General features: G+C 42.8%; 1 protein-coding gene across 1 annotated transcript in view; it reads left to right on the forward strand.

Annotated features, from left to right (window-relative positions):
* The first annotated feature begins 3,018 nt into the window (after positions 1-3,018).
* RBM27 (RNA binding motif protein 27) overlaps positions 3,019-27,205 on the forward strand; it is a 63,643-nt gene continuing 39,456 nt past the window's right edge. Inside the window, exons 1-7 of the mRNA XM_015413612.1 lie at positions 3,019-3,124; positions 8,861-8,979; positions 12,415-12,539; positions 19,079-19,170; positions 20,432-20,643; positions 21,386-21,643; positions 22,423-22,653. Coding sequence (XP_015269098.1) covers positions 3,066-3,124; positions 8,861-8,979; positions 12,415-12,539; positions 19,079-19,170; positions 20,432-20,643; positions 21,386-21,643; positions 22,423-22,653 — 1,096 coding nt within the window. The 5' untranslated portion in view covers positions 3,019-3,065. The remainder of the gene's footprint in view (positions 3,125-8,860; positions 8,980-12,414; positions 12,540-19,078; positions 19,171-20,431; positions 20,644-21,385; positions 21,644-22,422; positions 22,654-27,205) is intronic.

The raw sequence follows: 27,205 nt of genomic DNA on the forward strand, positions 1-27,205 counted from the left end.
GGCCAGCAGGAGAACAGTGGGGAATGGAAATTACATTCCACTACATGCCACCATGTCCGGGCAAACCCCTAGATGTGATATCAGGATTCAGCACCATAAAGTTTTTAGAGCATCAGCTGACTTGACATCACATCCACTCCTTGCCCTGCTCCTGAAGCTCCCAGGGATGCCAGACAGTAGCCTGACATCCCTACATAGCCACCCAGGAACAGAGTAGAGTTGCTAACTTTTGGGTGGGAAATTCCTGGAGATTTGGAGGTGGAGTTTGGGGATGGCAGGATTTGGGATGGGGAGGCACCTCAACTAGGGTTACCAACCTCCAGGTGGTGGCTGGAGATCTCCTGGAATTACAATTTACACACTGCCACTTTGGAAGATAGACTGTGTGGCATTATACCCCAGTGAAGTTCCTCCTCTCCCCAAACCCTGTCCTCCTCAGGCTCCACCCTCAAAATCTCCCAACCCAGAGCTGACAACCCTAAGCTCAACAGAGTATAATGCCATACAGTCCACCCTCCACAGCCAGCTTGCGCTCCTCTGGATGCCTTGGCAATCTCGCTCTTTGGCCTCAGCTACTGTGCCTTATGATAAGGAGAGAGTAGGAAGGCCAAGACAGAAGCCCTTCCCCTCACTCCAGAGAGACAAGGGCTGGCTAAAGTTAAGCCATGGTGGGAAGAGTCTACATGCCCGCAAGCCTATTTAATATTTTTATTGTGTGTGTGTGTGTTTTGTGAGGTGGTACTCTGAGCATACAATAGTCATGTGGCTCTTTTGGTTGATGGTAAATAATTGTGAATGTGGCTCTGTGCAAACCTTGAAGTGAACATCACTGCACTAGATAATTTCACGATGGCTGCCATTTCATGTCAGTGGAGTGGATTTTATGTGTCCTTCGTTACTTGGAATGGCCAAAAAACAAAAAGCTTACATAAAATTGCAAAGGGTTTTTGCCAATATATCTTTTCGCTGTGTTCAGTTTTCACTATGGCTTTTTACAGAGGTGGCATAGAAATCTATGAAATAAATAAATACTAAATGTAAGATAGACATACACAATCTTATGGCCTGTGACAGGAAATCCCATTTGTTTCAAGAGAATTTCCAAGTAAATCTTTTCAGATTCATCCTGTTAGTGCTTTCTCAATAAATTAAAAGTTACCAATTAAATGTTTATGAGCAACTCTTAACTGTTCCAAAAAAACTGGAAAGCATTTCTAGAAAAAGCACACTGTTCCAGGTAGGATTGCCATGTTATTTAACCAAACTGTTCCTTACCTCATATTATATAACATACGGTGCCATCTTAAACAATTATATCCTTTGAGGTTCATTGAAGTCAATAACCCATTTAGGATGGCACTGAAAAATGTATCTCCTATATTTCACACCACACATTAAAACGAAATTCTGGAACTAGCAAACAAGACATGGGAGAAAATGTTCTGTCCCTTTAAAAGAGGCTAAATGGACAGGTGAAGTTTTTTATTTATTTATTTATTTGTTTGACTTCTATACCGCTCCTTCCCGTAGGCTTGGAGCGGTTTACATGTAATTAGTTATACCTATCTAGGGCCACAATTAGGGGAAGGTGACAGCCTACCAGCACCTGGTTCCTTCATGGTGGGCACTTCATCTTCACTTCAACCTTTCATGTTGTGGGGTAAATAGCATCCCATTAAGCCTCTATTAAAGGAACTTTTAAATCAGGTAGCTGGTAACTGTATTGGCATATGTAGAGTACTGGTTGTTCCCTTATTGTGTTGTGTGCTTTATTTAAATACAATACAGCACAGGACAAGGAGGAAGAAAGTGGATCTCACACTAAAGGCCCATCTCTATGTGAATTGCAGATAGTTGCCAGCTCTGGGTTTGGAAATACCTGGAGGTTTTGAAGGTGGAGCTCGGAGAACTTGGGAGTTTGGGGAAGGGAGGGACCTCAGCAGGGTATAATGCCCTACAGTCCAGCCTCCAAAGCAGCTGTTTTCGCCAGGGAAACTGATCTTGGTCGTCTGGTGATGAATCATAATAGTGGGAGAGACACAGGTTTGCAACCCTTCAGTTAGGAAAGAGAAAAGGTGCAGTCCAAGAGAGCCCTAAATATGCTTACCCAGATGTAAGTCCCATTGCAAGTGATCATAGAAGCCATTCTAATAAATCCTTTTAACTTTTTATTCCAAAATTGAATATTTTTTAATCTACCACATACAACAAACCTTCCAAAATATACCATAATACAAAGGGGAAAATAATTAAAACATAAAAAAATAAAGCCTTTAATTAAAAGCACCTCACCACACACACACCGTTAGAAAACACCGCATGCCCGTTGTTCGCTAAATGCGACGGGTTTTGCGGCGTAATCTATCGCATTCGATGCAGATTTGCTCAATGCGACTCACTGCCAAGCAATAAGTGCAACCTTCACATACATTTAAAAGGCGATCTTGCATTTACTGGAAATATGTGACGGGGAAAACAACCACTGTTGTGTGTAAGAAACTGCAGTCCTGTACATGCTAGGTAGGGAGGGCGAGCCGTTGCGAGAAAATACACTCTGCACGTGCTCAGGGGTATTCTATTTTTACACCGCGTCCTCTGACGCACAACTATTAAAACACGTCGAGGGGCTGCACAAGTTTGGCCTTCTTTTCTAGGCACACCGCGCGTGAGAGCCGTCAACTCTTCCCGAATCCTCCGCTCTCCCCTCTCACTTTGGCGCTACTGCACCACAAGGATTTCACGTAAGCTGACTCGACCTAACCTGCTGACTGTGACCCCCGCCCTTACTCTCAGCAGCTTCTGATTGGCTCGAATGCCTAAGTGCCCCGTCATCCGATTGGCTGTGCTGTGAGACCGGGTGCCCGCCCCCTCTCCGGCACCCAGCAGGTTCGGTTGCGCCCTCGGTTGGCTAGTTCCTGGTCTGATTTTAGGCCTACGCTCAGCATCAGCAAAGAGGGGGGAGGGGTGGGGGCTGTCGCTAGTAGCGAGCAACTAAGCGGCGCGGGGGTGAAGGGAGCGCAACGGGGCGATGCGGCCCGGCGTGTAGCCGTTGCAGCGCCATCATCATGATCATAGAGAACGTGGACGCGCTCAAGTCCTGGCTGGCCAAGTTACTGGAGCCAATGTGAGTGCGGGTGTGGGCGGGGGGACGGTACTCGTGGGTGAAGAGGGGCAAGGGTGAGCCTTGAGCCCCTGAGGGAGGGAGTGGGAGTGGGAGAGGGCGGCCGGGGGGGGGGCTCAGCGGCTGAGGAGGGGGCAGTTGGAGTTCGTGGCTTACGGGTGCGAGGGGATGCCTGGGCTCGCCTCTCTGTGTATGGAGCGCGCTTGAGGAATTGCTGCGCCTGGAAGGTCGGGGTCATGGAGCAACTTGGGAGTGTGGGGGTGACAATGGCTGCTCTGCGTTAGACTGTCCGGAGTGTGGCTTGGTAACTAGGGAAGGAGAGGGGAAGGAGGCACGTGAGATTGGGGGAGTCAAGAGTTGAGGTTCAGGGGCTAGAAGGCTGACATGCACTTTCCGGAGCGGATGCTCTTCGCCTTCTTTGTGGGGTTTCACGCTGGCTCCTCGAGTGACTAATTGTTTAATAAACACATAACTACCGTCGTGTGTCATTAGCAGAGAAGCTGCTCTTCAAAACTTCTGGGAAATTCACGTGTTCAGGCTAACTATGTCCCACTGCTGGAATTCTGTTGTAGGGGTAAAGCATTGCCCCGTCACTTTTTCCTGTGCGCTCCTCCATCATATCAGAACTAAGGGTGAGTTGTAGGAAACTGAAGTATTCAGAGAATAGGTTGCAGTCTGTATTATTTTGCGATTCTTAGCTTCACGGTCTTGTAAGGCTTGTACTAGGTTTTTGTGAGGCCTCATTCTGGCCCCGTGTCTCTGACACTGGATGAACCCCTGTACAGTCTTCAAGGGGGGACTTTGAGTCTCCTTTGGAGGTGTAGAGGATCCTGAGACATGATTTCAGTAGACTCCTAAACCAGCTATGTCTAGGCTCTGGTATCCTGCCAGTCACTGTCTCTGTCCATGCCTAAAACAGTACATCTTAAATAGTTTTAGACAAACGGGACTTGCAAGGACTTTGAGGGGTTTCTTATTTTCCTTTCCTGTACTATTTCTGTTCCCTGAAAGCTTCCATAGCCTCTCCCCTCCTTGCTCCCTTCTCTACTTCTCACCCAGCAGCCAACCTACCTTTATCTGCAGCTTCGTCTTCAGTTTTTTCTCCAGCACTCTCTGCCTGGGAACACTATGGCCCAGTTGTGTGGTGCTGTAACAGGGCCAGGCCCACTTGCATCGTAAGGAACCCGCAAGGACTTAGGGGCATCTCACCTTACCCTATATCCTCTTCCCTGCACTATTTCCTCTCTCCTCCTCCTGGTAAGCCTCATATAATCTCCCCTTTCCCTGCCTCATTCCCCCTTCTCCACCATTCATCAATCTATATTTTATCTGCCTCCCCATTTTCAGCAATATTTATTATTTACTTCATTTATATCACACCTTTTTCCACAGTGAAGTCCAAAACAGTTTACATCATTATCCTTTCCTCCTTTTTGTCTTCACAACAGCCCTGTGAGGTAGTTTAGGCTGCAGGTATGCAGCTAACCCAAGGTCATCTCGTGAACTTCCATGGCAGACTGGTGATTTGAACCTGAGCCTCACAGACCCTGAATCTTTAGCCACTATACTACACTGGCTTTTGTAGGGTGGCTGCTGTTGAACAGTAGCAAATGACCAGGTCTAGGTAACTCATGGCAGGTGGGTGGTAGCAAGTTGCCTGGTGATTGCTGCTGGGCCTGGCCCCAATGAGTCTTTCCTCAAAAGCCAAAACAGCCTGTCCCCCTGCTTTTACTGACAGAAATCAAGCCTGGAATGCTGTGGTTGCTTAGCAACAGCCACTGAGGGCATCTGTTTCTTAAAGCTACCAGCACTTATTTTATCATTTTTTAACCTCCCAATGTATTTTTAAAGATTTCAAATCTGGAGCATTTTTCAGGTTTGTAGAAATATCTGTCTTGTGTGTTCTGGTCACTGGATTTAAGTAGCCTCATGTTTGTCTGGGTTAAGAATTAGAATATACAAGTGGGGACGTTTAAGGGATCTACAAGGATTTGTGAGGGACATATAATTTCTCCCTCCCATTATTTCCTTTCCCCCTTCCCTGAAAGCCCTTCCTGTTTTGCTGTTTCCTTCTCTCCATCCCCCCAGCAGCCAAACCTATCTTTAATCTCCACCCCCCCATGCCTTTAGCTTTCCCGCTTTCTCTCCCCTGGCAACCTCTGCCCAGGAAAACTCCAGCCCACAGATTTGGGGCATATTAAGAATTAGATAAGGATTAGGAGGTTGCCCAGTGTCTATATTAATCCTGGGAACAATAACAGGGAAAGGCTATAGCCTCTGTACCTTGCTTCTGGACTTTCTGATGTCATCTTATTGGCCACTGTATGAAACAGGATGCAGGAATAGATTGCCTGTTGGCCTGATCCAGCCCAGCAACTCTTACATTCTTGTTTTCTATTTGGTAGTTTTCAAGGTAAGTGAAGGGATCAGGTTCTTGAATGACTGTATATTATAATCAGGCAAATAATTATATTATGGCTGTACTGTTGTCATGGCCTCATGTTAGTCAGTATATACCCTTGCAGTTGGGGTTTGTAAATAAATCTGATACTTCTGTCAAGCTGTCATTTAAATGCATTGAACTTAAAGTGGCAAGTGATAAAGTTCTGGATCCTTTAATTGTCCTGATTCCTGTAGTCTTGCATTTGTATTGTTAAAATCTCCCTCTGGCCCTGATGAAATTAATATTCCATTTGCTTTTAAGTAGGTTCTGATTTCAGTGGATTAGCCTTTCTGCCAATACTTTTTTGGCAAAATGAAGGTGGAGGAAAAGGTGGTCCTGAATTCTATTTATGTGAACAAGTAGCAGTGTTTCTGTTTCATTTGTGGATTTTAATATGTATTTTTCTTTCACATAGAGGTGTGGAAGATTAATTTATAAATGTCTGCACAGTTCTCTGAAGATGAAGTGCTGATTATTCAATTTTTGTGTGTTGTTGTTGCCTTTATTGTGCATCACAGTCTCCACAAAGCTAATTTATCAATCAAGATTGCAGTAGCATATAAATATTATATTAAAACTGTAGTTGTGGAAGCTTCATTCCCAAACGTCTGAATAATTTTGGCACTCACTGCATAATTGCAAAGTATTGCCATGTCTAAATAAGTTCCTAACTACTTTATAGTATATTTAGTTGTGCATAGTAGTCATAGGACAGAAACACTTGGTTAGAATCTGTTCAGGAGAACACTAGGCTAAAAGTCATAGTCAAGAATCTTGCTGAAACCTACTTTTTAATCATTACATTATGAGGAAGGTACATGTCTTCTCAGGTTTTGCTTTTATGACTGGAGTCGAGGTGAGTTTTTTTTTTAATACAAGGTTCCTTGAAGTATAATATATGCATATGTTCCCATTTATGCTCGTTTAAAGTAGGAAACGGTCTTACATTGGTTTTTAGACTGAATTTGACTGTTGGCCATTACTGTGCCTTCTGATTGACAGTGGTTTTCTAGTACTCAAGGGCCAGCACTTTTTAAACTGGATCAAGGGAGCAGCTTTATATCATAGAATCATAGACCGCTCCAGGGTCATCTAGTCCAACCCATAACACAGTACCCAGTGAAGAGCAGCCAAACGGCGAGACAAATTGAAAATAAAAAGCCTCCTTTCACCTCCTCCCCCCAATATTTCCACGCAAAGGAGAGACCCCCCCTTCCCCACCCTCCCACAGCTCTCTCAGGGAGAGGGGGGCTTGTTGCACCCCCCCCCAAGCCGAATGGAGCCACGGAGAAAGAAACAACGACCTCCCCGAGCCACACCCACCCATCCTCCCTCTGCCAGCCACTTTATATTGCTTTATATCAACAGAAGTATCATTTTTATTACCTTGAAGCATTTCAGGACTTAAATTACTTTCAAGCATCTTTTGCAGATGAATGTTCTTGAAAGGTTTCAAGAATAACTTTCTGTGTAGAATGGCTATATGATCTGGTTTTGCTAAAGGATTGAAATCAATCAGATGTAATTTTGATGACTGTGATGTATTTTAATATTTTTTAATGTTTTTATTGTTCTATTGTATTATCTGGCGATATGCCGTGTAAGCCGCCCTGAGGGCGGGATAGAAATGTAAATAATAAATAAATAAATATTGTCATTTTATCATAGTAGTAATTGCTTTAAATGATATTGCTACAGAAACACTTCTTTGAGGAATATTTCTGTAAAAGAATAGCATTTAAACAAGTTACTACTGCGAGAGAATGACAAAATCTATTGTGGTAGAAACTTACCCTTTTCACAGTGTTTTGTTTTTCCCACTAATTTTTAAAGGTACTGGGGTTGTGCAGGTCAGAGTGCACTGACAGTACACCAACCTGGGCAAGCAAGGCTACACACACCATTTGGCCTGCTCCACATATACATCTGAAAAAATGTATAGGATAGTGTAGGATATTTGAAACAGGTGACTTGGCAAGGCTGGAAAGCCTCAATATTTATACATGTGTTTTGGGTTTGAAATTCTTTTTATTTGAAACATATTTGTGTGGATTATTCAAATGCTTACACCTGAACAAACAAAATTATAGTAACAGTGTTAATGAGAGATTTCTTACCCTACAGACCAGAAGAATCTTTCTGTCCGTCTATATGTGATGTCTGTCTTCTCTTGTACTTATGGCACTGAAGCTGTGACAGAGATAGGCTGAGTTGGTGTAGTGTATGAAATATTCAGTTGAATGTGGGAAACTAATCTTTTTGGAATTCTGCTTCTATGCGGGCAAGGATTCGGTCTGGCTGTGAGTAAAACCTCACACAGGTTGTAGGCTGAGAAGAGGCTCCAGTAGAGGTCAGGATAGACGAAAGAGTAAGCAACATTTAGAAAGAAAAAGCTGAATAAGGAATGAGGAAACAGCTTGAGGAAAACAGCAAAGGTATTTTGGAACTGGGACAAGAAAGGGTTAATCAGAGAAGAAACATCAGTCAAATGAGGGGCGATATGCGTATTGGGTGGGTAATGTAAGAGAAACTGATCAAGGACAGAGTTGCTAAATAGGCTGGAACCAAATAGGCAGAGGCCTGAAAAGTTAAGACCTGAGAAAATAATGGATGGTCGAGGTATCAACTTGAAAGTGGTTCTGAGGTAAAACTATAGATGGTGCTCGGCTATATGATGGGCTGTGCACTACTAGTGGGAATGTAGTCGGCAGGCAAGGGGGAGAGAGCAAAAGGGCCTGGGTTTAGTATGTTTAGACTCTGACAGGGAATTCTACCTGTTGTGGTTTCTGCTACGGCTCCTTCACTGCAGTATTGTGACTTGGCAGCCCTAAGGAGGCCACAGGAGCCAAGAAGCACTAGGGTTAGAGAAGCTGGATTTCATCACCCAGTTTTTTGACTGTAAGGTTTTAGACTACTTCTAATAGAGTTTAAACTCTTAGCAGCTATAGACTGAAAATAAAATTACAACTTTCACTTATGAGCAGAAAATGTGCAGAGCCTTTGTGTGCCACTTTCTACATTGTGTTATGCCTTGGATTTTTGTTTGCGTGGTCTTCCAGTTCTGTAATCCTTGTCCTGTTGCTCTGTTTATTGGATAGTCTACGTTGTTTAATTGAATTTTTGTCTGTATTTTGTAATCCACCTTCAGTCTCAGCAAGAAAGGCAGGCCATAAATGAAATAAAATGTGTGCCAGTTCTTAAACTTTGATAGTAAACAGGCACATTTAGAAATAGGTTTTATTGAAATCAATGGGGGCACCTTAGTGACATGTTCATAAATGTAACTTTTTCTTTAGATGTGATGCTGATCCCTCAGCCTTGGCTAACTATGTTGTGGCGTTGGTCAAGAAAGATAAGCCTGAGAAGGAGCTGAAGGCTTTCTGTGCTGATCAGCTAGATGTCTTTCTACAAAAAGGTATTATGTGCTAATTTGTTAATGGCAGCATGTTGTTAATATGTAAATTAGAAAGCTCGATATGCAGCTGAATTGCAGAATGCCAAATATATAAAAGCTTTTTCCTCTACAAAATGATTGTACTATGCCTTAACCACAAGTTATAGACGCATGAAAGATCAGATTTGTGTCCATCTCAGATAGTTAAACTTAGAAACCAAAGCACTGAGTAGGCATCTATAAATTGCCTGAGGAGTGGCTATGCTAATGTATGGCAGCAGTAAAGCAAAAAGTACTATGGTGATTTAGAGGTTAACGCTTACTGTGGCACAGATTAGTTAATCTTTAAAGTGGCACAGAACATCTTGTAAGCTATGCAATAAAAATACCCCACCAAAAAGTCTAGAATTTGATTGACAAATAACTACTTGGATATTTTTAGAAGTAATATGTTGTGTTGTGTCTGACCTGGTCTTCTTAATTTCCAGAATATTTTAACTCTAGTATTTATGTTCCAATCCCATGCAATTTTACTTAGACGTTTAATCAGAATTAGTGGAACTGCATAAACAAGCACCAACCTGGACTGCTTTTCCCCTTGTTATCTGGTTATTAAACTACATCAGATCTGACAGGCTTATGTTCATAGGGAAATTATGGGACGGTGGGTAAAATTGGGGAGGAACCTAAAAAATTTAATGTTGTGAGATTACTGTCTCAAGAAATAATACTCGCACCAGAAAAAAATGTGCAGAAAGCTATGATGTGGAGTGTTTTTACAGCTTTAGTGCAGTTCCATCTTTGCAGCTTATTTACAGTTACAGATAATTTTTCTGTATACGGTGTGATTAATCAGTAATTTCTTCATGCACGTGAGAATGTGGCTGAGAAACAAAGAGATATTTTAATCATGCTCAAGGTCTTGGGTGCGCTTCCTAGAACTCCTTACTATTTCCCTAATCTTTCCCTGAAATGGCAGATTGCCATGTCATATCACAAAACTTGGATGTCCCACAGTATCCAAGAAGGCTTTGACTGTGTAGCAGAGGACTTATATTTGACTTGCTTGGTCAAATGGAACAAATAACTCTGTTTTCTGTACTTAGGACTATATTTACTGTAAAATAATGTGGTAGGGTATACTATTAATTAGAGAAGGAATTTGTGAAAATATTGAAGAAAGCTATTTTTTCATTTGGCAAAAAATGCAATTTTCTTGTCAAATCCATACTACTTTAAGAATATAAATTTCATTGATGTTGACCCAAACTTCATTTGCCTCTTAGAGAAAGCACTGTGATTTCTCTCTCTGATTGCTTATCCCCACTTCATGGTCACACTGTTCTGGTAGTCCATAGTAGGTGGGAAGTGGAATCAATTTAGTGCAGCACTGCTCATCTGGGATAGAGTTAATTTCTCTATAACTTAATACATGCAATTGTACTGAGTCATAGCTTTATTCAAACAATAATTGCAAATACACCCCATGTTCAAGCTGAAGCAGTAAGCTGGTGCACCTTAAGGTACTAAAGTACGTCTTAGTTTTAGTCCATTGGAAAGCAAGTCTTGATCCCTCTTTCAAGCTCTATAGGGAAACATTAGCATTTGCTTTCAGCCTAACAAATAATAATATAAAGTGCCAGTGGTCTTTTCGTAGAAAAAGAGCTGCAGGACTCATTAGCATATGGTATGCTAATGAGCTACTAGGTTATTAGCATAATAGCTCATTAGCATATGAAACACCTCCTGACATCACCGGAAGGGATGTCAGAAGGGGAAGCAAGGGGGGGAATATTCAAAAGCCCCCCCTTCCCTAGGGGGGGGGGGGGGGAGCGAAGAAAGAAGGGGTTTAAAGTTTAAACCCCTTCTCACTAGAGTTGGGCCACAGAAGGAGGAAAGAAGGAAGGAAAGAGAGAGAGAAAGAGTAGAGAGAAGGAACGAAGGAAGGAAGGAGTGAAAGAAAGAGAAGGAAAGAAGGAGAGAAAGAAAGAAAGAGGGAGAAGGGGAAAAAAGGAAGGAAGAGAAGGAAAGGAGGGAAAGACAAGGAAAGGGGAAGAAAAAAAGGGAAAGAAAGGGCAAAGAGATGGGGGAGGCTCTCCCCCCCACTCAAGCCTTCACCACCCCCCACGGATCCCTCACTTACCCCTGGAGGCGGCAGCGGGGCTTCTGCTGGCCTCTTCGGGGCCGCAGCGCTCTGGCACTGGCCCAGGGAGGCGGCGGGGGGCTCTGCTGGCCTCCTCTGGGCCGCAGCACTCCGGCGCTGGCCCAGGAAGCCGGCGGGGGTCTCCTGGCCTCCTCTGGGCCGCAGCACTCCAGTGCTGGCCCAGGAAGGTGGCGAGGGTGCTCTCCTGGCCTCTGGGCCGCAGCACTCTGGCGCTGGCCCAGGTAGGCGGGGGGGCTCTTCTGGCCTCCTCCGGGCCGCAGCACTCCAGCTTTGGCCCAGGGAGGCGGCGCTCTTCTGGTCTCCTCTGGGCCGCAGAGCTCTGGTGCGGGCCCTGAGAAGGCAGCGACGTGCATCCCCAAGGCCGCAGCGCTCTGGCGCGGGCCTTGGAAAAGCAACGATGGGTCTCCTCGGGCCTCCCTGGGGCCGCAGCGCTTCAGCACAGGCCCTGGAAAGCCGGTGACAGGCCGTAGCGGGGGGTGGGAGCTGGGGGCGGGGCTTGCTACCACCGCCATTTTGCCAGCTCCTGGGCTCCCGGAGAGGCGCTCTGGCACGCTCTGGTCCCAAAAGACCCCTGTAAAGTGCTGTTAGTAAATCTGGATATGAAGTTACATTTTACATTACATTAAGATAGCAGTATACTACTAAAGAGTTCCGTGTTGTCAAATTAAGTAAATATCGTAGGAGAAGGAGGTTTTAGGCAACCATGTAAACCAAAGTCCTAAAACAACACAACATGCTTAACACTTAATATCACCAAAGCCAGCAATAGTCCAAATACATCTGTAACACTAGGGGAGATACACAGATCCCTTGAATGTTACCATCTTACTAGGATTGGCTTCTGAAAGATCAGTAGCTTCCTGTTCTGAACTTTCTTTTTTGGCATCTTCATGTGCTTCAGAATAATAAAGACTTGCATAGACTGAAACATGCTTCTCTCTTCTTTTACATTTTGGATTGTGTATTTAAGTGCCTTTTGTAAAAGGTGATGGAATCTGAAGCAGTTGAGAATTTGAGAGTTGTGTGCATCTGCTGTAAACTGTGGGTTCTTACACAGTTAATAGAAAACATCTTGAGGCAGTAGAAGGGCAGTTTAAAATAATGTTTTCTAATCTTTGTGTTGAAAATAGTTCAATTATCTTTATAAAATGCAAATATTTCATAATGGTGTTCAGTTGCTTCCAAAACTTTTCAAGCGGATAAAAAACCCTGACAAAATGCCCTGAGGGCAGGAAGCAAAGAAAAACAGTTTTCTTACCAAATGAATCTTTTTCATATACTTTTTCTGCCAGAAACGTCAGGTTTTGTTGATAAACTCTTTGAGAGCCTATACACCAAGAATTACCTATCTCCCAATGAACCAGCAAAACCAGAATCTAAAACTGCAGGACAAGGAAAAGAAGAAATCAAAGAGGAGGTAATATTAAATTTCTCTGTATCCTGCTTGTGAATTAACCTGCCTTTATCGGTCTATAATATTTTTCCCCACTGGATATTGAAGCAAGAAAGAAACAGTTTGAAGAAAGAAAAGTTACTTTTATGAATATGTTACTTGGGTACTTAAGCCCCTGTTTTTAAGACATTCTTCTTTTTTTTATTAGCACTACAAATTATAACAGAAAATAGGGGAGGGGACTACATATAAGAAAAAGTACCCACTACTGACTAAAAACCCAAGAGAGGAGGTCATCAAATCAGCTTAAACATACGTTATCACTTAGTCACGCTAGTCCCATTATGAACTAAGTATAGCATTATCTTTTTCAATTCTTAATGTTAACTGTTACAAGAGAGATCCCCAAGCATCTAATTTTAAAAATGTCAAAAGCACAGTTCAGAGTCCTTCAGTCTTCATTTTCCCTTGCCCAGTCTCTTTTGCTGTTTGTAAGGACTTTGGGGGGCTGCTGCCCCATTCTCTGATAGAGAATCTTCTCCAGAAGACCCCGAGTCCAGCTCGCCACTGGACCTACTGTCCATAACTTTTTTCCTTCCTCCTCTCTCTCCCAGCTGGACTCTTAAAAATCCCCATGCTTTCTGAACAGAGTCAATCTTTTCCTTTTTATCCTTAATTTTGAAGGTTACGCCCTCTGGAGTTAGCCATCTGTATCCGATTGTATTTGTTTGGAGAAAAAGAATTAAATCTTTGTACTTCTCTCTCCTTTGTCTTATTTCAAATGGAATGTCTTGTTTTCGCCAACTTTCACGGGTGTGCCAGATGCCGCTTTCAGGATTGCATCCCTCACATGCCTCTTTGAGAATCTTATCACTATTTCCCCAGGCACATTATTTTTCTTTATATATCCGGAATATGACCTATAGGCCACATCCATATTGCTTAGCAAAGATTCCGCCTTCATTGACCTTGTCATCTGGTCAGAGCTTGAGGTCTTTACTCTGCTTAAACAGAGGCTTATTGATATAGAGTTGCAAGAGCTCAGAGCCCTTGCCTCCGGAAGGTGCTCCTCAGTAAGGTGGGCCTATCCCCTTTCTGGTGCTCTACCATATTACTTTTTCTGCCTGACTTCACCGCAAATGTGTAGAGCTTATCTGTTGGCCCGTCTTAATGTTCTCCCCTCTGCTATTCTTGAGGGGAGATATAAGCAAATTCCTTATTCAGTCAGGTTCTGTGGATGTAATAGAAGAGAAATAGAAACTGTTGAGCACATACTCTTACGCTGTAAATTGTTAAATGAAATTCGAGTGGAATTTATAGAAGCCCCCCTTAGGTTGGTAGCAGGCCAATCGGATAGAATCAAGGTACAATTTCTCCTTGCTTCACGAGATCCGGAGATCATTGAACTGACCGCTAAGTTTCTCCATGGTTTTATAAAACGGAAGAGTGACCCTGACCATATTAATGATTCTTAATTTATAAGTCTAAAAATTTAAGTTTAAAAGTTTAGAATGCCAATTTATTTTATGATTCAGGCATCTTTTGTATGGTCAAATGTAGCTTGTGACAACTTGAGTTAGGCCTGACATAGCCACGACTATCTATTTTATAATTTCTTTTGGATTGTATTATTGGTAAATGCTTCTAATATTGAATGCCAATAAAAGGTATTTGAATTGAATTGAATTGATTCCGCCTTCATCTCTGTCACTGGGGCCAGTAATTCACTCATCATTTCCTTCAGATTCTCTCCCTTAGTCTCTGGAATTCCCTGGAAGCGAAGAATCAGACTGGCTTTTTCCATTTGTAGCTGTAACAACTGATTTTCTTTGGAGATTTGATTCTTTTCCAGTTTTTGTACTTTCTTCTTCACCCTTTGGGCAGTGGCGTCCACTTCTTTCACCTTCTCAGCTGTTTGATTCATCATTTTAAGAGTGTCATTCAACTGTGTTCGCTGGGTGGTGATACATTGATTCATTGTTGACAACTGCTCCCTGAGATTATTCATCTGATCCAGCAGGGGGCGCATGGATTCCGCCAATGTCTTTGCCAGCTCGTTGGTTGCTTCCGGTCTTGGACTCTCAGTTCCTTTCGCTTTTAACAGTTTCTCTTTCTCTGTCCTCTCCCCCACCATCTTCTTGAATTGTTTACTTTTGCAAAAGTTTTAAAAGTCTCTGAATATGCGCTTAAACGCGCAAGCTCGCCTTGGTAAGTCTCTTTCACTTTTTCTTCCGCTCCCCCCCTCTGATTCGCTTAAAAGTTTATGCGCATGGGAGGCGTCCCTCCCCCGCTCGCCTCACTTTCTGTTCCGCATGGGTAGGGAGCTTTCTTTTTCACTTTAACCGATCTCTTTAGTTGAACTCACATTCATAATTGGTCCATAGACCTCGTTTTAGCTCCGTTTTCTTACGCTCGACCTCCTGTGCTTGCCCTGGTTGGCATCACTTAATTCCATTCAGTCTCACAGCATGAAAAACCGCCGGGACGGAAAAGCGCCTCAATTCCCCGGCATCGCGCCAGCGAAGAGACGACCTCTCGAGAGTCCCTTGGCCAAGGCCCCTTCAATAGGGTCCCTGGGGGGGTGACGATCCTGCACACCCCCTCCTTCTGCTGGAGCGCAGCTTCACCCCCGGGAGGTCCGGGAGGTGAGTCTGCTAGCGCGCCGCCATCAACTGGAAGAACTGTTTAAGACATTCTTGAGCAACAAATAGCTCATAAGGAGGCCAGCTTGATTGTAGATTAAAAATAATAATAATAACCAAAGTGGGGCATTCTTTCGTGCGTTTGAATCCATTTGTTAGCATACCGGGAGCAGGGAGCTCAATTAGATTACTTAATTAGGATCTGATTAAGCGCTGCTTGAGACGTGGGGTCATCAAGGCCAGGCAGCTGTACTGCTCGGTGTGCTTTGCACGTGAGTAAAGCGGCTCTGGAGGAGGCGAGGCTGGCCGCAGGTTCGCTGGGTGCTAGGTAGGGTTGCCAAGTACTTACCTCAATCCTGTGGGGGACACCATGCCGTCACCAGGAAATGACACTAGGCGACGCTGTGGCAATGGGGCTGAAAACTCGATGTTACCATCGAGTTTCTGGCCCCATTGCCAGAGTGTCGTCCGGCGTCACTTCCTGGCGACGGCATGGTGCGGCACATCTGTTGTCCCCGCAAGAATGATCCTGTGAAGACGTCTTTGTTCCCCGCCGAATCACGGTAAGTACTTGGGAAGCCTGGTGCTGGGTCTTGGGCACTCCTCTTGCTGCCACAGCCCCAGCCATCTTCCTGCTTCACATGTTGCAAGAGGCCCTCAACCTGCCTGCCCAGCCTCCTATAGAGGAAGGTGAAGGAAGGCCGATGGTGGCACCTTAGCTGGGCGCGCCTCCTCGCTCGCAGCCAGGTGACCAGGGAGCCCACACGCAGGATGGGGCTAGCAGAGTTGTGGGCTGCCCTCTGAGCATCCTCTGGCCCACCTGCCCAGGCCTCGCTGCTGCCATCGCCACCAAGCCGGGAAGATTCAGTGGGGCAGGGCAGATTCAGGAGGGAGCACTGCTTCAAATGCCCTTCTCTCCCCCCCCCCCCCAATGGCTACTGGCCTGGGCTAAAGCTTAGGTCCCTTGCTGGCAGGTATTATCTCTGCTGCTAAGAAAGGAGACTGACTTGCTATATGACTTCAGATATGCAATTATTCAATCCTCACTCCAAAAATCACTCCAGAAACCAACATGTAATGTTGGATTCTGTAGTGAGTTATAGAGACATAAATTTTTGGGCATTTTGAATGGATAGGTCACCAGGAGCCAAATTACTATTTATTTATTTATCGAATTATATGCTGCTTTTCCAGAGCTGTCTTGAGGTAGTTCACAGCTAATACAATGAAACCCAAAAATTCAAAGACATGCAAGGGCCAGTGTTCCCTCTAAGCTGAGTTAGTGTGAGCTAGCTCACAGTTTTTTAGCCTCTGGCTCACACATTTTTGTCTTAGCTCAGGAAGGGTGGCTCCAGAGCAAACTAATTTATGCAGTGGCCAAATCACCTGCTCACAACTTTAATGCCAGGAGCTCACAAAGCAGGATTTTTGCTCACAAGACTCCACAGCTTAGAGGGAACATTGGCAAGGGCATAAAAGCATAAAATAAACATAGCCTACAACAGTATTAATTTTAAAGGTCTTCAGGCTCTGAGCTGATGATAAAACCCCTTATTGAAAAGCCTGGCTGTCTGTGAACTACAGAACTTCCTTGCCTAGAAGGACTCAACTCAGGCCTGATATTCTTCCTGATACTAGTATATTTTCCTCTTTGGGTGGGATTTCAGTGACCAGGGTTTCAACTGGTAATGAAGGTGTGTTACAGCATATAATGTATATTGTGTGGGTTGTCCTAAAATGTTTTAACTCTCCCCAGCGCTTTTACATGATGCAAGGGGGGAAAACTGTAAACTGTAGGATTGGAATAGTGCTATGGAGACAGATTTCATTCAGAAACAGTAATTTTTTATCTCACTACGTAATCTTTATTTAAATACTTATATCCTACTTTACTCTCCAATCAGGAGGCTAGGTCTTACAATTCCCCCCCTTCCATCTTACCCTCACAACAACCCTGTAAGGTAGTTCCTGATCCAAGGTCACACAGCAAGCTTCCATGTCAGAGTGTGGGCTTGAACCTGGTCTCTCATCTCCAAGTCTCAGACATTGACTTCTGCATCGCTAAATGTCACTTTGTTTTACAATAGCAAAAAAAAAAGTGCAAAGATTTGCTGCTCATTCTAGTCATTGGCATTTCAGGACAGAGGTTCTCTTTCTAAGATTGTACAGTGCAGAGCTCAGTGGGTGTTACTCTGGGAGTAGATATACTGGGATAAAGTACTGTAGTGTAGTATTCTCTTAGCTTCAGATAGGCTGGCCTGGTTTAAGTGATGAACACGTTACTTGTAAAGAACTTTGCTATACTTAGATAAGGTCAAATGAGAGATGATATGTTTGCTTCAGGCAGTTCTACCCCACCCCCCATCTCTTAGGCATATGTATCCTGTAACATTAAAGGGGAGTTCTTATTTCTATTTTTGAATGTTTTCATTTACTATAAAATGAGTAATTGAGGAATACTTCAGTTATGTTTAGACTTGGCTTTTGGTCTTTCTGTAGACTTGTTCAATATCCTCTGTCATTGTTTTGTTGTCTTCCTTTCACAAAGATTATGACCAGGTATGACTTGCATTATGTGATGAAAATTAATTTGAGATTGCAGAACTAAATTACTGTAATGCATTCTCTGTGGAACTGCTATCAGTGACTGCAGCTTTTCTGCTTATGAGAACTAATAACCCTGAAGTAGCAAAGGTATTTTTAAAAATCTGTTCAAAAGCCAGTTTGTTCACTACTTGTAACTGTTTTGCTCTACTATACTACGTTTATACACTTTTATGTCAATTGTACTACATATATTTATAAAATATATTGTATATATATAAAAAAAGCCAGTTTGTTTAGTTCAGAGACTAGGGAAGGTGTGCACTGTATGGGGAACATTTATTGTTTGGCTGTGGACAGTTGCTAGATGAGAATGCTAGTTTTGATTTTAAAAAGTCTGCTGAAAGAGTGGTAGCAATGTTGGTTTTAAAGGAAGAGGGCAAGTGCAGATATAATAGCTGTGCAGATTCTTCCAGTTATAATCTGGATTTGCACTGGCCCATCAGTACAATCCAGAATCATTCCATTAGGTATGCTATAATGAACTGGCTGTGTTTGATAGAACAGGTTTAGCATTTGTAGTTGCAAAGTTTCAAAATGTGATAGAATGCTATAAGGGAGAAAATAAAGATGCAAATTAAGAAAATAATTCCTGTATAATGTTTAGTATGCTTTTCAAGGACTGACTTCTTTTTTTCATATTTGAGGAAACCACATAGTGCACAATGTGCATTCTCTGTAATCCTGTATTCACAGTGTCAAGAAAAACAGCAGGCATGCTGTAGTTAAGAGAAGGTTCTGAAGACACCTGGCATAATTTCATATCTAAAATGAAGCTGGTCTGGGCTTGGCCAGTGCCTGCATGGAGTATGGATTTCTTCTTCTTTGAGCCCGCACAAAGAATAGGTTACCCTCAAGTTTACAGATGGGAAGTCACGTGACTGAAAGAGAGGGAGCTAGAGTTATGACCTCAGGTGTCGTTGTGGGCAATAGAATAAGAGAGCCATGGACAGGAAACACAAGTCAAGCACCAGATGGTATGCCACAGTGAGGAACAAGCCAAAGGTCGGAGCGATGGAAGAATCCTTTTTGCCACTGAAAGACCTCCCAGCATCCTGTTGCTCCTCTCAGCATGTGTGAAAATAGGAACATTCTAGCAACAGGTCCTTTCAAAAGGCCATAAAAGAGGTAGCAACTATGTAGGCACTTCCAACCCACATGAGGTACTCAGCCTATAGGCTGAAGATGACTGCTCTAACTTTGATCACATTCCTCCTGCTTCTGAATTTAAGTGTCTGTTAGATGAAGTGTCCAAAGCCTTTTTTGTATTTTTGTAAGGGTGAGCTGGTATGAGAATGATTTGGTATTTGTCCTTAGACATTTCAGGAATCTTTTGAAGAAGACCGAGAGGGCAAAAAGAAGAAATATACTAGCCCACAGAAAAATCGTTCAGATTCTAATGAACAAAGGTTAGTGTTATTTCATAAAGTGTAGCCTCTTTTTTTGTATTCTGATTAGAAATTCTTGCTGATTGTTTTTGTCTAATCCTTTTAAGAAGAATGTTATAGTGGAAATAATTTCTCCATTGGATTTGCTGGGCCCAGAGAACCAAATGGTTGCTGCCTGGGGTGCCTTTGATAGAGCACTTCCAGGAACAGGCAGTTTTACTAGTTTAGTTTGGTCCTTTTCTTGTTGTGCTCAGTCATTTTAAATCGGTGCATAATCATACAAAATAATAAATTCAATCATTAAACCATGCATATTATTAAAAGCAAGATGAGTAATACTGTTAGCAGAGAACGGTAGCCACATGGAAGTGTTTAGGCCTGTCACTGAAAGCTGCATAAGAAGTCACTTGGAGGATTTTGTTGGGTGGGGAATTCTATTATATAGCTGTAACGTCCTGGTGCTGTCAAGGCTCCTTTGAAAAGTTCTTCACAATGCTGATCTGGAATGGAGGCCATGGCCCAAGAGTAGCTGGATTGAATGTAAGCTCCTTCTTTACCTGCTTCTGCCTCACTGGAGAGTTCATGAGAACTGAAACTGCCTTCTTCAGTCCAACTTTGATCACGCTTTGAAATAGAAAGCATGGGTATTTGCGGTGCTAATTGTTTTGTGTAGAATGCCCTTTCTCTTGGAAACTTTTTCAATTTACACATAATGGCTATGTGAAACCCTCTGCCACTCTGTTGTTATTTTGCATGTCTCCTCTCAAAAAATGGCTCTTACACTGCCTTTGACATCAGTAAATCTTTTTCATCCCAAATAATTTTTGTACTTTAGGAGTAATCGAGAAAAGTACCAACTTAATTCACAGTTACTGATAGGTGTTTGGATTGCATTATTTGACCCTTGAGTGAATGTCACTTAATCTTGTTTCTAATGTCACAAGAGTTTGATGTGGAAACTCAGGTATTTGAAGTAGTTTTCTAGCTGTGCCAGTGTAAATTCACATGGTTGTTTTTCATGTATCAGCAAACACCCTTTGGTGGTACAGAGAATCCAAGGAATGTGGTAGCTTTAGGACTTCTGTCAGCACATTCATTTTATTCTGTTTATTTCCATCTATGGATCTATGTTTGCTATACAAATCTTTTTTAGATCTTCACAGGAACAGTGTTTTGTTCTATCCTGGCTGTTGGTTTTGACTCTGCAAGGGCAAATTTACAGGTACTTCAAATTTGTTGCATTATAGAAATCCGTTTTTCTTTTTTTCCTTAATTTGAACAGGATGAGAGAAAGAAAAAGAGATGATGGCAAATGGAGAGACTATGATAGATTCTATGACCGGAATGACTTGTACAGAGACAAATATGATTGGCGAAGGGGAAGAAGTAAGAGTCGCAGTAAAAGCAGAGGATTGAGTCGAAGTCGGAGTCGCAGCAGAGGTAGAAGCAAAGACCAGGATGCAAACAAAGAACGGGATACAAACAGAAATGTTGGTGAGTTGCCAGCGTATTATGGCTGAAGAATTTCTGATCCTAGTTTCATAGCAACTGATTTAAAAGCAACTGGGGGAACCCCCCATAACTGTTGTATTTGAAGAGAAGTTTGTCATCACCTAGATCTCTGACAACTTTAGCAAGGTACTGGAATTGATTTGGAGAAGTAGTGGTTTCTGGCTTCATTAAAGCAGATTTAAGGCTGTGTTCTGTAGAGTGAGCTAGTCAAGGGATTTCCCTCTCATGCACATTCTTTTTTAATTTGTTCTCAAGAGTATTTTGGTATAACTATACCTTCTATTATACTTTGCCTTGCTGGTAGAGACCAGTGCTGTAAACTGCTGTGTTCTTTTTAGCAAGGAAGAGGTTTGTGGTTTTGATATACTGCTGGATTCTATTTTTTAAGAATCTTAGGCCTTTAGAAGTGTTTTCCAGTGCAGCAAGCTTTGGGAGGAAATCTGTTAAGTGAAATTATTTACAAAAGGGAAATCTATTTTTTCTTAAGAAAGATGATTTAGTTGGTGTGAGTACTACAAGCAGATTGTTAACACTCTATTCTAAGAATAAGCAAGTATACAGTTCAAGCCTTGCAACAAAATTAACCAGGCAAAGCTTAGACTTTTTAATATACCAAGCAGATATATGTGATGTTAGTTCTTGTATATGCAGTTGACTTGGAAAAAATGTAAAAAATGCTGGAAAAGCATAGAAACTTACCAGATTTGGGTTTTTTAAAAAACAGAACACCGAGAGAGAGCCAAATTCAAGTGTGAAAGGAGTGATATGGAAAGCTCATATAACCCAGCGTCTTTGTCTGCTGCTAACTCTACTGAGCAGTATTCCTCTGGTGCACAGTGTATTCCCAGTGCTGTTACAGTTATTGCACCTGCTCACCATCCTGAAAACACAACAGAAAGCTGGTCAAATTACTACAACAATCATTCTTCTAATTCGTTTGGCAGAAATGCTCCACAAAAAAGGCGTTGTCGAGATTATGATGGTAAGCCTTGCTTCTCTTTCCTCTTAGTGGTCCTTCTGTCACTACTCTTATGTAGGCATTTCACTTTTTAATGTCTTTTCAAACCATTCTTGAAATGTTGATATATAATCATTATGTTGGGCTTTTTAAATAATACTACATTTCATGGGAGTGGGGCTCTTTTTGGTCTAATTCAGGAGTGGATTTTTTTAATTTCAATTTTTTACCCTAACAGGAGCAAACGTTTATGCATAAAAATGGCAGATTACCTTCATTAGTAATGATGCTGAGTAAGCCTTTAGTGTCTGACTAAAGTATCGGGGGGGGGGGCAGCTATACCCCAAGCCTGCTTTTATGCCATGCTGTGGGGCAGGCATTTTGCATGACTTCTGTTTAGTTCTTTCCATCTTACCTTCTTAATTTATTTTAATGTAAGCTGTTGCACACTTTCACAGAGCTTGACTCCCTTTTTTAAAAAGACAGGTGTATGGCATAAAGTAACTTAATGCTAATACGTTCTCTCTAAAAACGTATAAACCGTATCAGTACCATGCAGAATATTACACTTAATGCTAATTAACAAAATTTTGTACACTAATTTGTACCATTCTGCAGAAAGGTCAGTACAGATAGTGCCTTTTTGAATTAACCTTCTAACTAGAATTATTTGTTAATTCATGTCACAGAAGAAGAAGAAACCTTCTGATTTATAAAGTCTTTTGACAATAACTCCAGCCAATCACAACAAGATGGCTTATTACTGTTATTACTACAGGTGATGGTTGTTCTTGATTTTACAGAGCGTGGGTTTTGTGTACTTGGGGACCTCTGCCAATTTGATCATGGCAATGATCCACTGGTCGTAGATGAAGTGTCTTTGCCAAGCATGATTCCTTTTCCTCCACCACCTCCGGGACTTCCTCCCCCTGGAATGCTAATGCCTCCCGGACAAGGCCCTGTTCACAACATGAGAATGCCAGGGCCACAAGTGCATCCTCGGCCACCACCTCCTGTCAGAATTCCTATGCCAAGTAAGGTTTTTCCCCCCAAATAACTAATTAATGTTGTCTCCAAGAGTTACTGTGCCTGTATATTATCTGCTGTTGAAATGTAGGGCGCTATTAAAATGGTAATTGGAAAGGTTGTTGAAAATTGTTGTAGGAATTCCAAGATGTATATACACTGATAAGGCTGCAATCCTGTACACATTAACTATAGGATTGTCACCTGTATTTGTTCTACCATTGCACAGCCAAAGCTTTCTGTTAATAGTATGATAATAAAGTAGTAAATGAGTACAGTGGCTGAGATCAAATTGCATAATCCATTTTTGGATCGTGGCTACTGTCTTCACTTTAGAAGGTTTTGAATAAATTTGTAAAATGTAGGATCCTTATCCAGCACTTAATTTTGAAAAGGTTTTCCACCCCCAGTAAGAAGAATAAACTGCCCTAAGAGTAGAACTGGTTACCGTATTTTTCGCTCTATAAGACGTACTTTCCCCCGCAAAATACGAAGCGAATACTGCCTTCTCCCCCCCCCCCCCAAGCCCACGGGAGCCCATGGGAAGGCTTGAAGACTTACATTTGAAAGGACACTTCTCAGGTCCATTAAGTCCGTTCAGCCTTCTCCCCCCCTCCCAATGGAACAATCTGCTCTACCCTTAATTTCTGTGTGATTTAGTTTGGTCCTCTTGGAGCTCTTGGTTTACTTTCGTTTTTATATGCTTAATGGACCCGAGAACGTGTTCTTTCAAATGTAAGTCTTCAAGCTCCTTTTTATCAGCTGGTGGGGTAATTCAGAACTTGGGGAAAAAGCAAACATACACAGAGGCTTTCATTTTCTGTCCCTTTCTTCCCATTTTTTCTTCCCCTTTCTTTGCTCCCTTTCTTTTCCTTTCTCCAATTTCTTTCTTTCCCTTTCCTGCCTTCTTTCCCTTTATTTCTATCCCTTTCCTTACATCTTCCTTCCTTCCTTCCTTCCTTCCTTCCTTCCTTCCTTCCTTCCTTCCTTCCTTCCTTCCTTCCTCTCCCCCCTCTCTTTTTTAAGCTATAACCAGCTTAAATAAAGGCTAACAGTCAATAAACACAAAGAGTGCAACAGAACAAAGTTTGAGTTTAGTGGCACCTTTAAGACCAACAGAGTTTAATTCTGGGTCTTAGCTTTCATGTGAATAAACTTTGTTGGTCTTAAAGGTGCCACTAAACTCAAACTTTGTTCTGTTGCACTGGAACAGATATTCTTAAGTACCACTGCTAATGAAATATTGAGCTGCTATCCTACCTTAAGCATGTGTGGACAGGAGGTGTTGGGTGTACCCTAATAATTTGTGAAGTCTTTTGTACAGTGTAACCCTATTGCCTGTGTAGAAGAGCCCTCTTGAATCATTCTGGTTTGCATAGGCTTCTCTCCCCACTGAACAGCAGCAGATGAGGCACTTTTTCCTGTTTTCCTCCTCTAAAAACTAGGTGCGTCTTATGGAGCGAAAAATACAGTATATTTTAGGGTAAAGGGACATTTGAATGAGAAGGATGTCTGAAGCAGTAGGGGGGGGAAACAAGGAAAGTGGGCACAAAGAGATCCCTGATACATAGATCATAGATGGAAATGGAAGGAAGATTAAAGGTTTAAAGAAAAACAGGTTCTCTCCATGACATGGTCATTAGGAGCAGAGAGCTGCAAAGTGTGGGACTCTGGCAGCATTGTAATCCAAGCTCTGTGCTGAGGATGGCACTTGGGGAAGGTTAAGACAGGCATGAGAACTGCAAAAGAGAATGTTTGCAGGGATAGTTACGGGTGGAGGCATGCCGACTGCTGCTGTTGCAGTTGTAGTACTGGCTCTAGAGGTGCAGACAATGATTGGGGTAAAGTATCAAAGCATTCTATCCTCTGTTTATCATCAACCTTCTGAGCATTCCCACATGGGGACTGTGCATGAGCAGGCCTGGCATCAGATAGTTCTTCACAGCTAAAAGCCCCCAGGGGGTGCTGCGTGCTAGAGTCAGAATCTTGTTCCCACCCAGGGACCATGTGCTCCTGTGCAGCAGCAGCACCCCTCTACCCTCAGTTCCTCTTTTGCTGCTGAAGGCAAAGGTCATGTTTTTGGAGTCTGCAGCTACAGTGGAGAGAATTTCGTCAGACTTGTTGCAGCTACATTGGTTTCTGAGTCCTTTCCATGGCTCAAAAGACCCTTTTCAAGAAGTGCTCCCCTGTTTCTATCTCCGATGGGGACGGGAATACTGGCTTATTACATGGTCAGGTTCAGCCCCAACTGCCTATGCCCAACTGCCTTCACATCCCTACATGATGTCTCCGAAATATTTGGAGTAATGGTGTGACAAATTCACAAGCCTCAGGGATGCAAGTTTGTATAATTACCTTCATCAGGTATCATTGTATTGGCTCTCAGTGACCATCTTGTGCAGGTTGCATTCTCCTGTCCCCACAGTGATAGGAGAAGAAAAAGCGATTGAATCTGATGGATTTGGCACAACTTTGGGTCCAAACCCAGACAAGAGGTTAGGCAAGCCATATCCTTATCCAGCATCTCCCATGAAGGATCGTCAAATGTTTGGAGAACAGATTATTCATATGGCCCAGTCTCTCAAGATACTTTGGAGCACAAACCCAAAGATAGGATTCTGAATCACCTCTATTCAGAGCCTCCCAAGATTATTGTTTTCCCGGTGTTGGAGGGGCTTGAGGACTGTGGCAACAACCTGCATCTGTCCAGCCTACCTCCAGAAGGGGAGAACATTTTTGTAAGATCAAGAAGGAGCCATTTAACTATTTGACAACTCATCCTCCTTGGTTATGGAGGAGATACAGCTGAAGGGCTATTAGGGCTACCACTCCACTCCCACAGATTGGATCCCACAGATCCAACTGGATGTACTGGGTTGAAAATTACGTTCTTCAGCAGCTCTAGGTTTCAAAATTGTTAACCAGCCATAATGGTTTCATAGTTATCAGCTTTTCTTATGGAACAGGACTCTTTTGTTCCTGGAGCTCCAGCCGGAATATAAGGATTCCCTTGGTAAAGTTCTGCATATGGAGGCCATTAGACTTTCAAAGCAGCAAATGAATGTGGGACGGCATTCTGCAGATTTGGCTGTGCAGGCCATGATGAGCTCCATTGTACTCGGGCACCATGCAAGGTTAAGATCAACAACCTTGCCTGTGAAGACTAGGCTTAAAGTTGAGGACTTGCTTTTTGAAGGTTCCACTCTCTTCTCTTCCAAGATGAATGAGGTGCTTTTCCTGATAAGGAAGAACAAGCAGACAGCTAAGTCCCTAGGGGTCTCACGTCCCAATTTAAGTAGAGGTCCTTTGTGAGACAGCCCTGTCATCCGTATCAAAGGGACTACTGCTTTTCCAGCCCCTTGGGGTCTCAGTATCCTACATTTACCCCACAACAGGATTACCATAGGCATAAGGGTTCTAATTGGCCTAGACTGAATTAGCAACTGCCCTCTCCCAGAGAGGCAACTTCATTCCAGAAATCATCCTTCTGACTAGGATCGTTGCCAACCCTTGTTAAGTTTGGGGACAGGCTGGCTCAGTTTGGTACAGCCTAGAAGGCTATTACCTTCAATGAGTGAGTTTTGTCCCTAGTTAAATTTGGTTACAGATTAGAGTTTAAGTCTATTCCTCTTTGCTCTTTACCTGTAAGGGGGTCCATCCAAACAGCTTTGGATCTTGTCCAGGTTTTGGCCTCCTTAATTGACAAAGGTGCCATAGAGGAGGTTATGGTGTCTCAGGCACCAGAGGGTTTCTTCTCTTGTATGTTCCTAGTAGATAAGAAAGATGGGGGAGTTAGGCCCATTTTAGATCTCAAAAAATTCAACGTTTTTCTTCGTGTTTCAAAGTTCTGTATGGTGTCCATGCCTTCGATTTTACAATTATTAAAATTTAATTGTTGGTTCATCATTATTGATTTGAAGTATACCTGTTTTAATGTTTCACTCCACCCTCAGTATCACGAGTTCTTACATTTCTCATGTGGGGAACGAGATTTTCAGTACACTGTCCTGCCCTTTTGTCTAGTCACTACACCCAAGGTATTATCTGTTTAGCCCCAGTTATTGCTTACCTCCATATGCAGGGTTGCAATATATTTCCTTACTTAGATGATTAGCTACTGGTGGCAGATTCCAAAGATAGTTTGTTGAGTCATTGCACTCTTGTCATGGAGACCTGTCAAGGACTAGGACTCCTGGTAAATTAGGATAAATCACAATTAGGTCCATCTCAGAGGGTACAGTTTATCAGAGCTGTGCTGGATTCCCCAGTGGGGAAGGGTTTTCTACCTCCCAAAAGGGTACAGATAGTCTTTGCCTTGGTGTGACAGTTCAGATCTCACCAATTCCAATTGGTTCAGAACATTCTGCACTTTTTGGGATCTGTGGCTTCTACCACCACAGCCCTTCCGATGGCTAGGTTACATATGCGACCCCTTCAACTCTGGTTTCTATCTTGTTATAGAGCTGGGGTTCATGCCTTATGGCACAGACTCTCTATTCCCAGACCTGTCATACTACTTTATTGTGGTGGTCTTCTGTGGATAATTTATCCCAGGTACAC

This window comes from Gekko japonicus, unplaced genomic scaffold, assembly GCF_001447785.1.
Source record: "Gekko japonicus isolate JY-2015 unplaced genomic scaffold, Gekko_japonicus_V1.1 scaffold373, whole genome shotgun sequence".
In the NCBI taxonomy this organism is placed as follows: Eukaryota; Metazoa; Chordata; class Lepidosauria; order Squamata; family Gekkonidae; genus Gekko; species Gekko japonicus.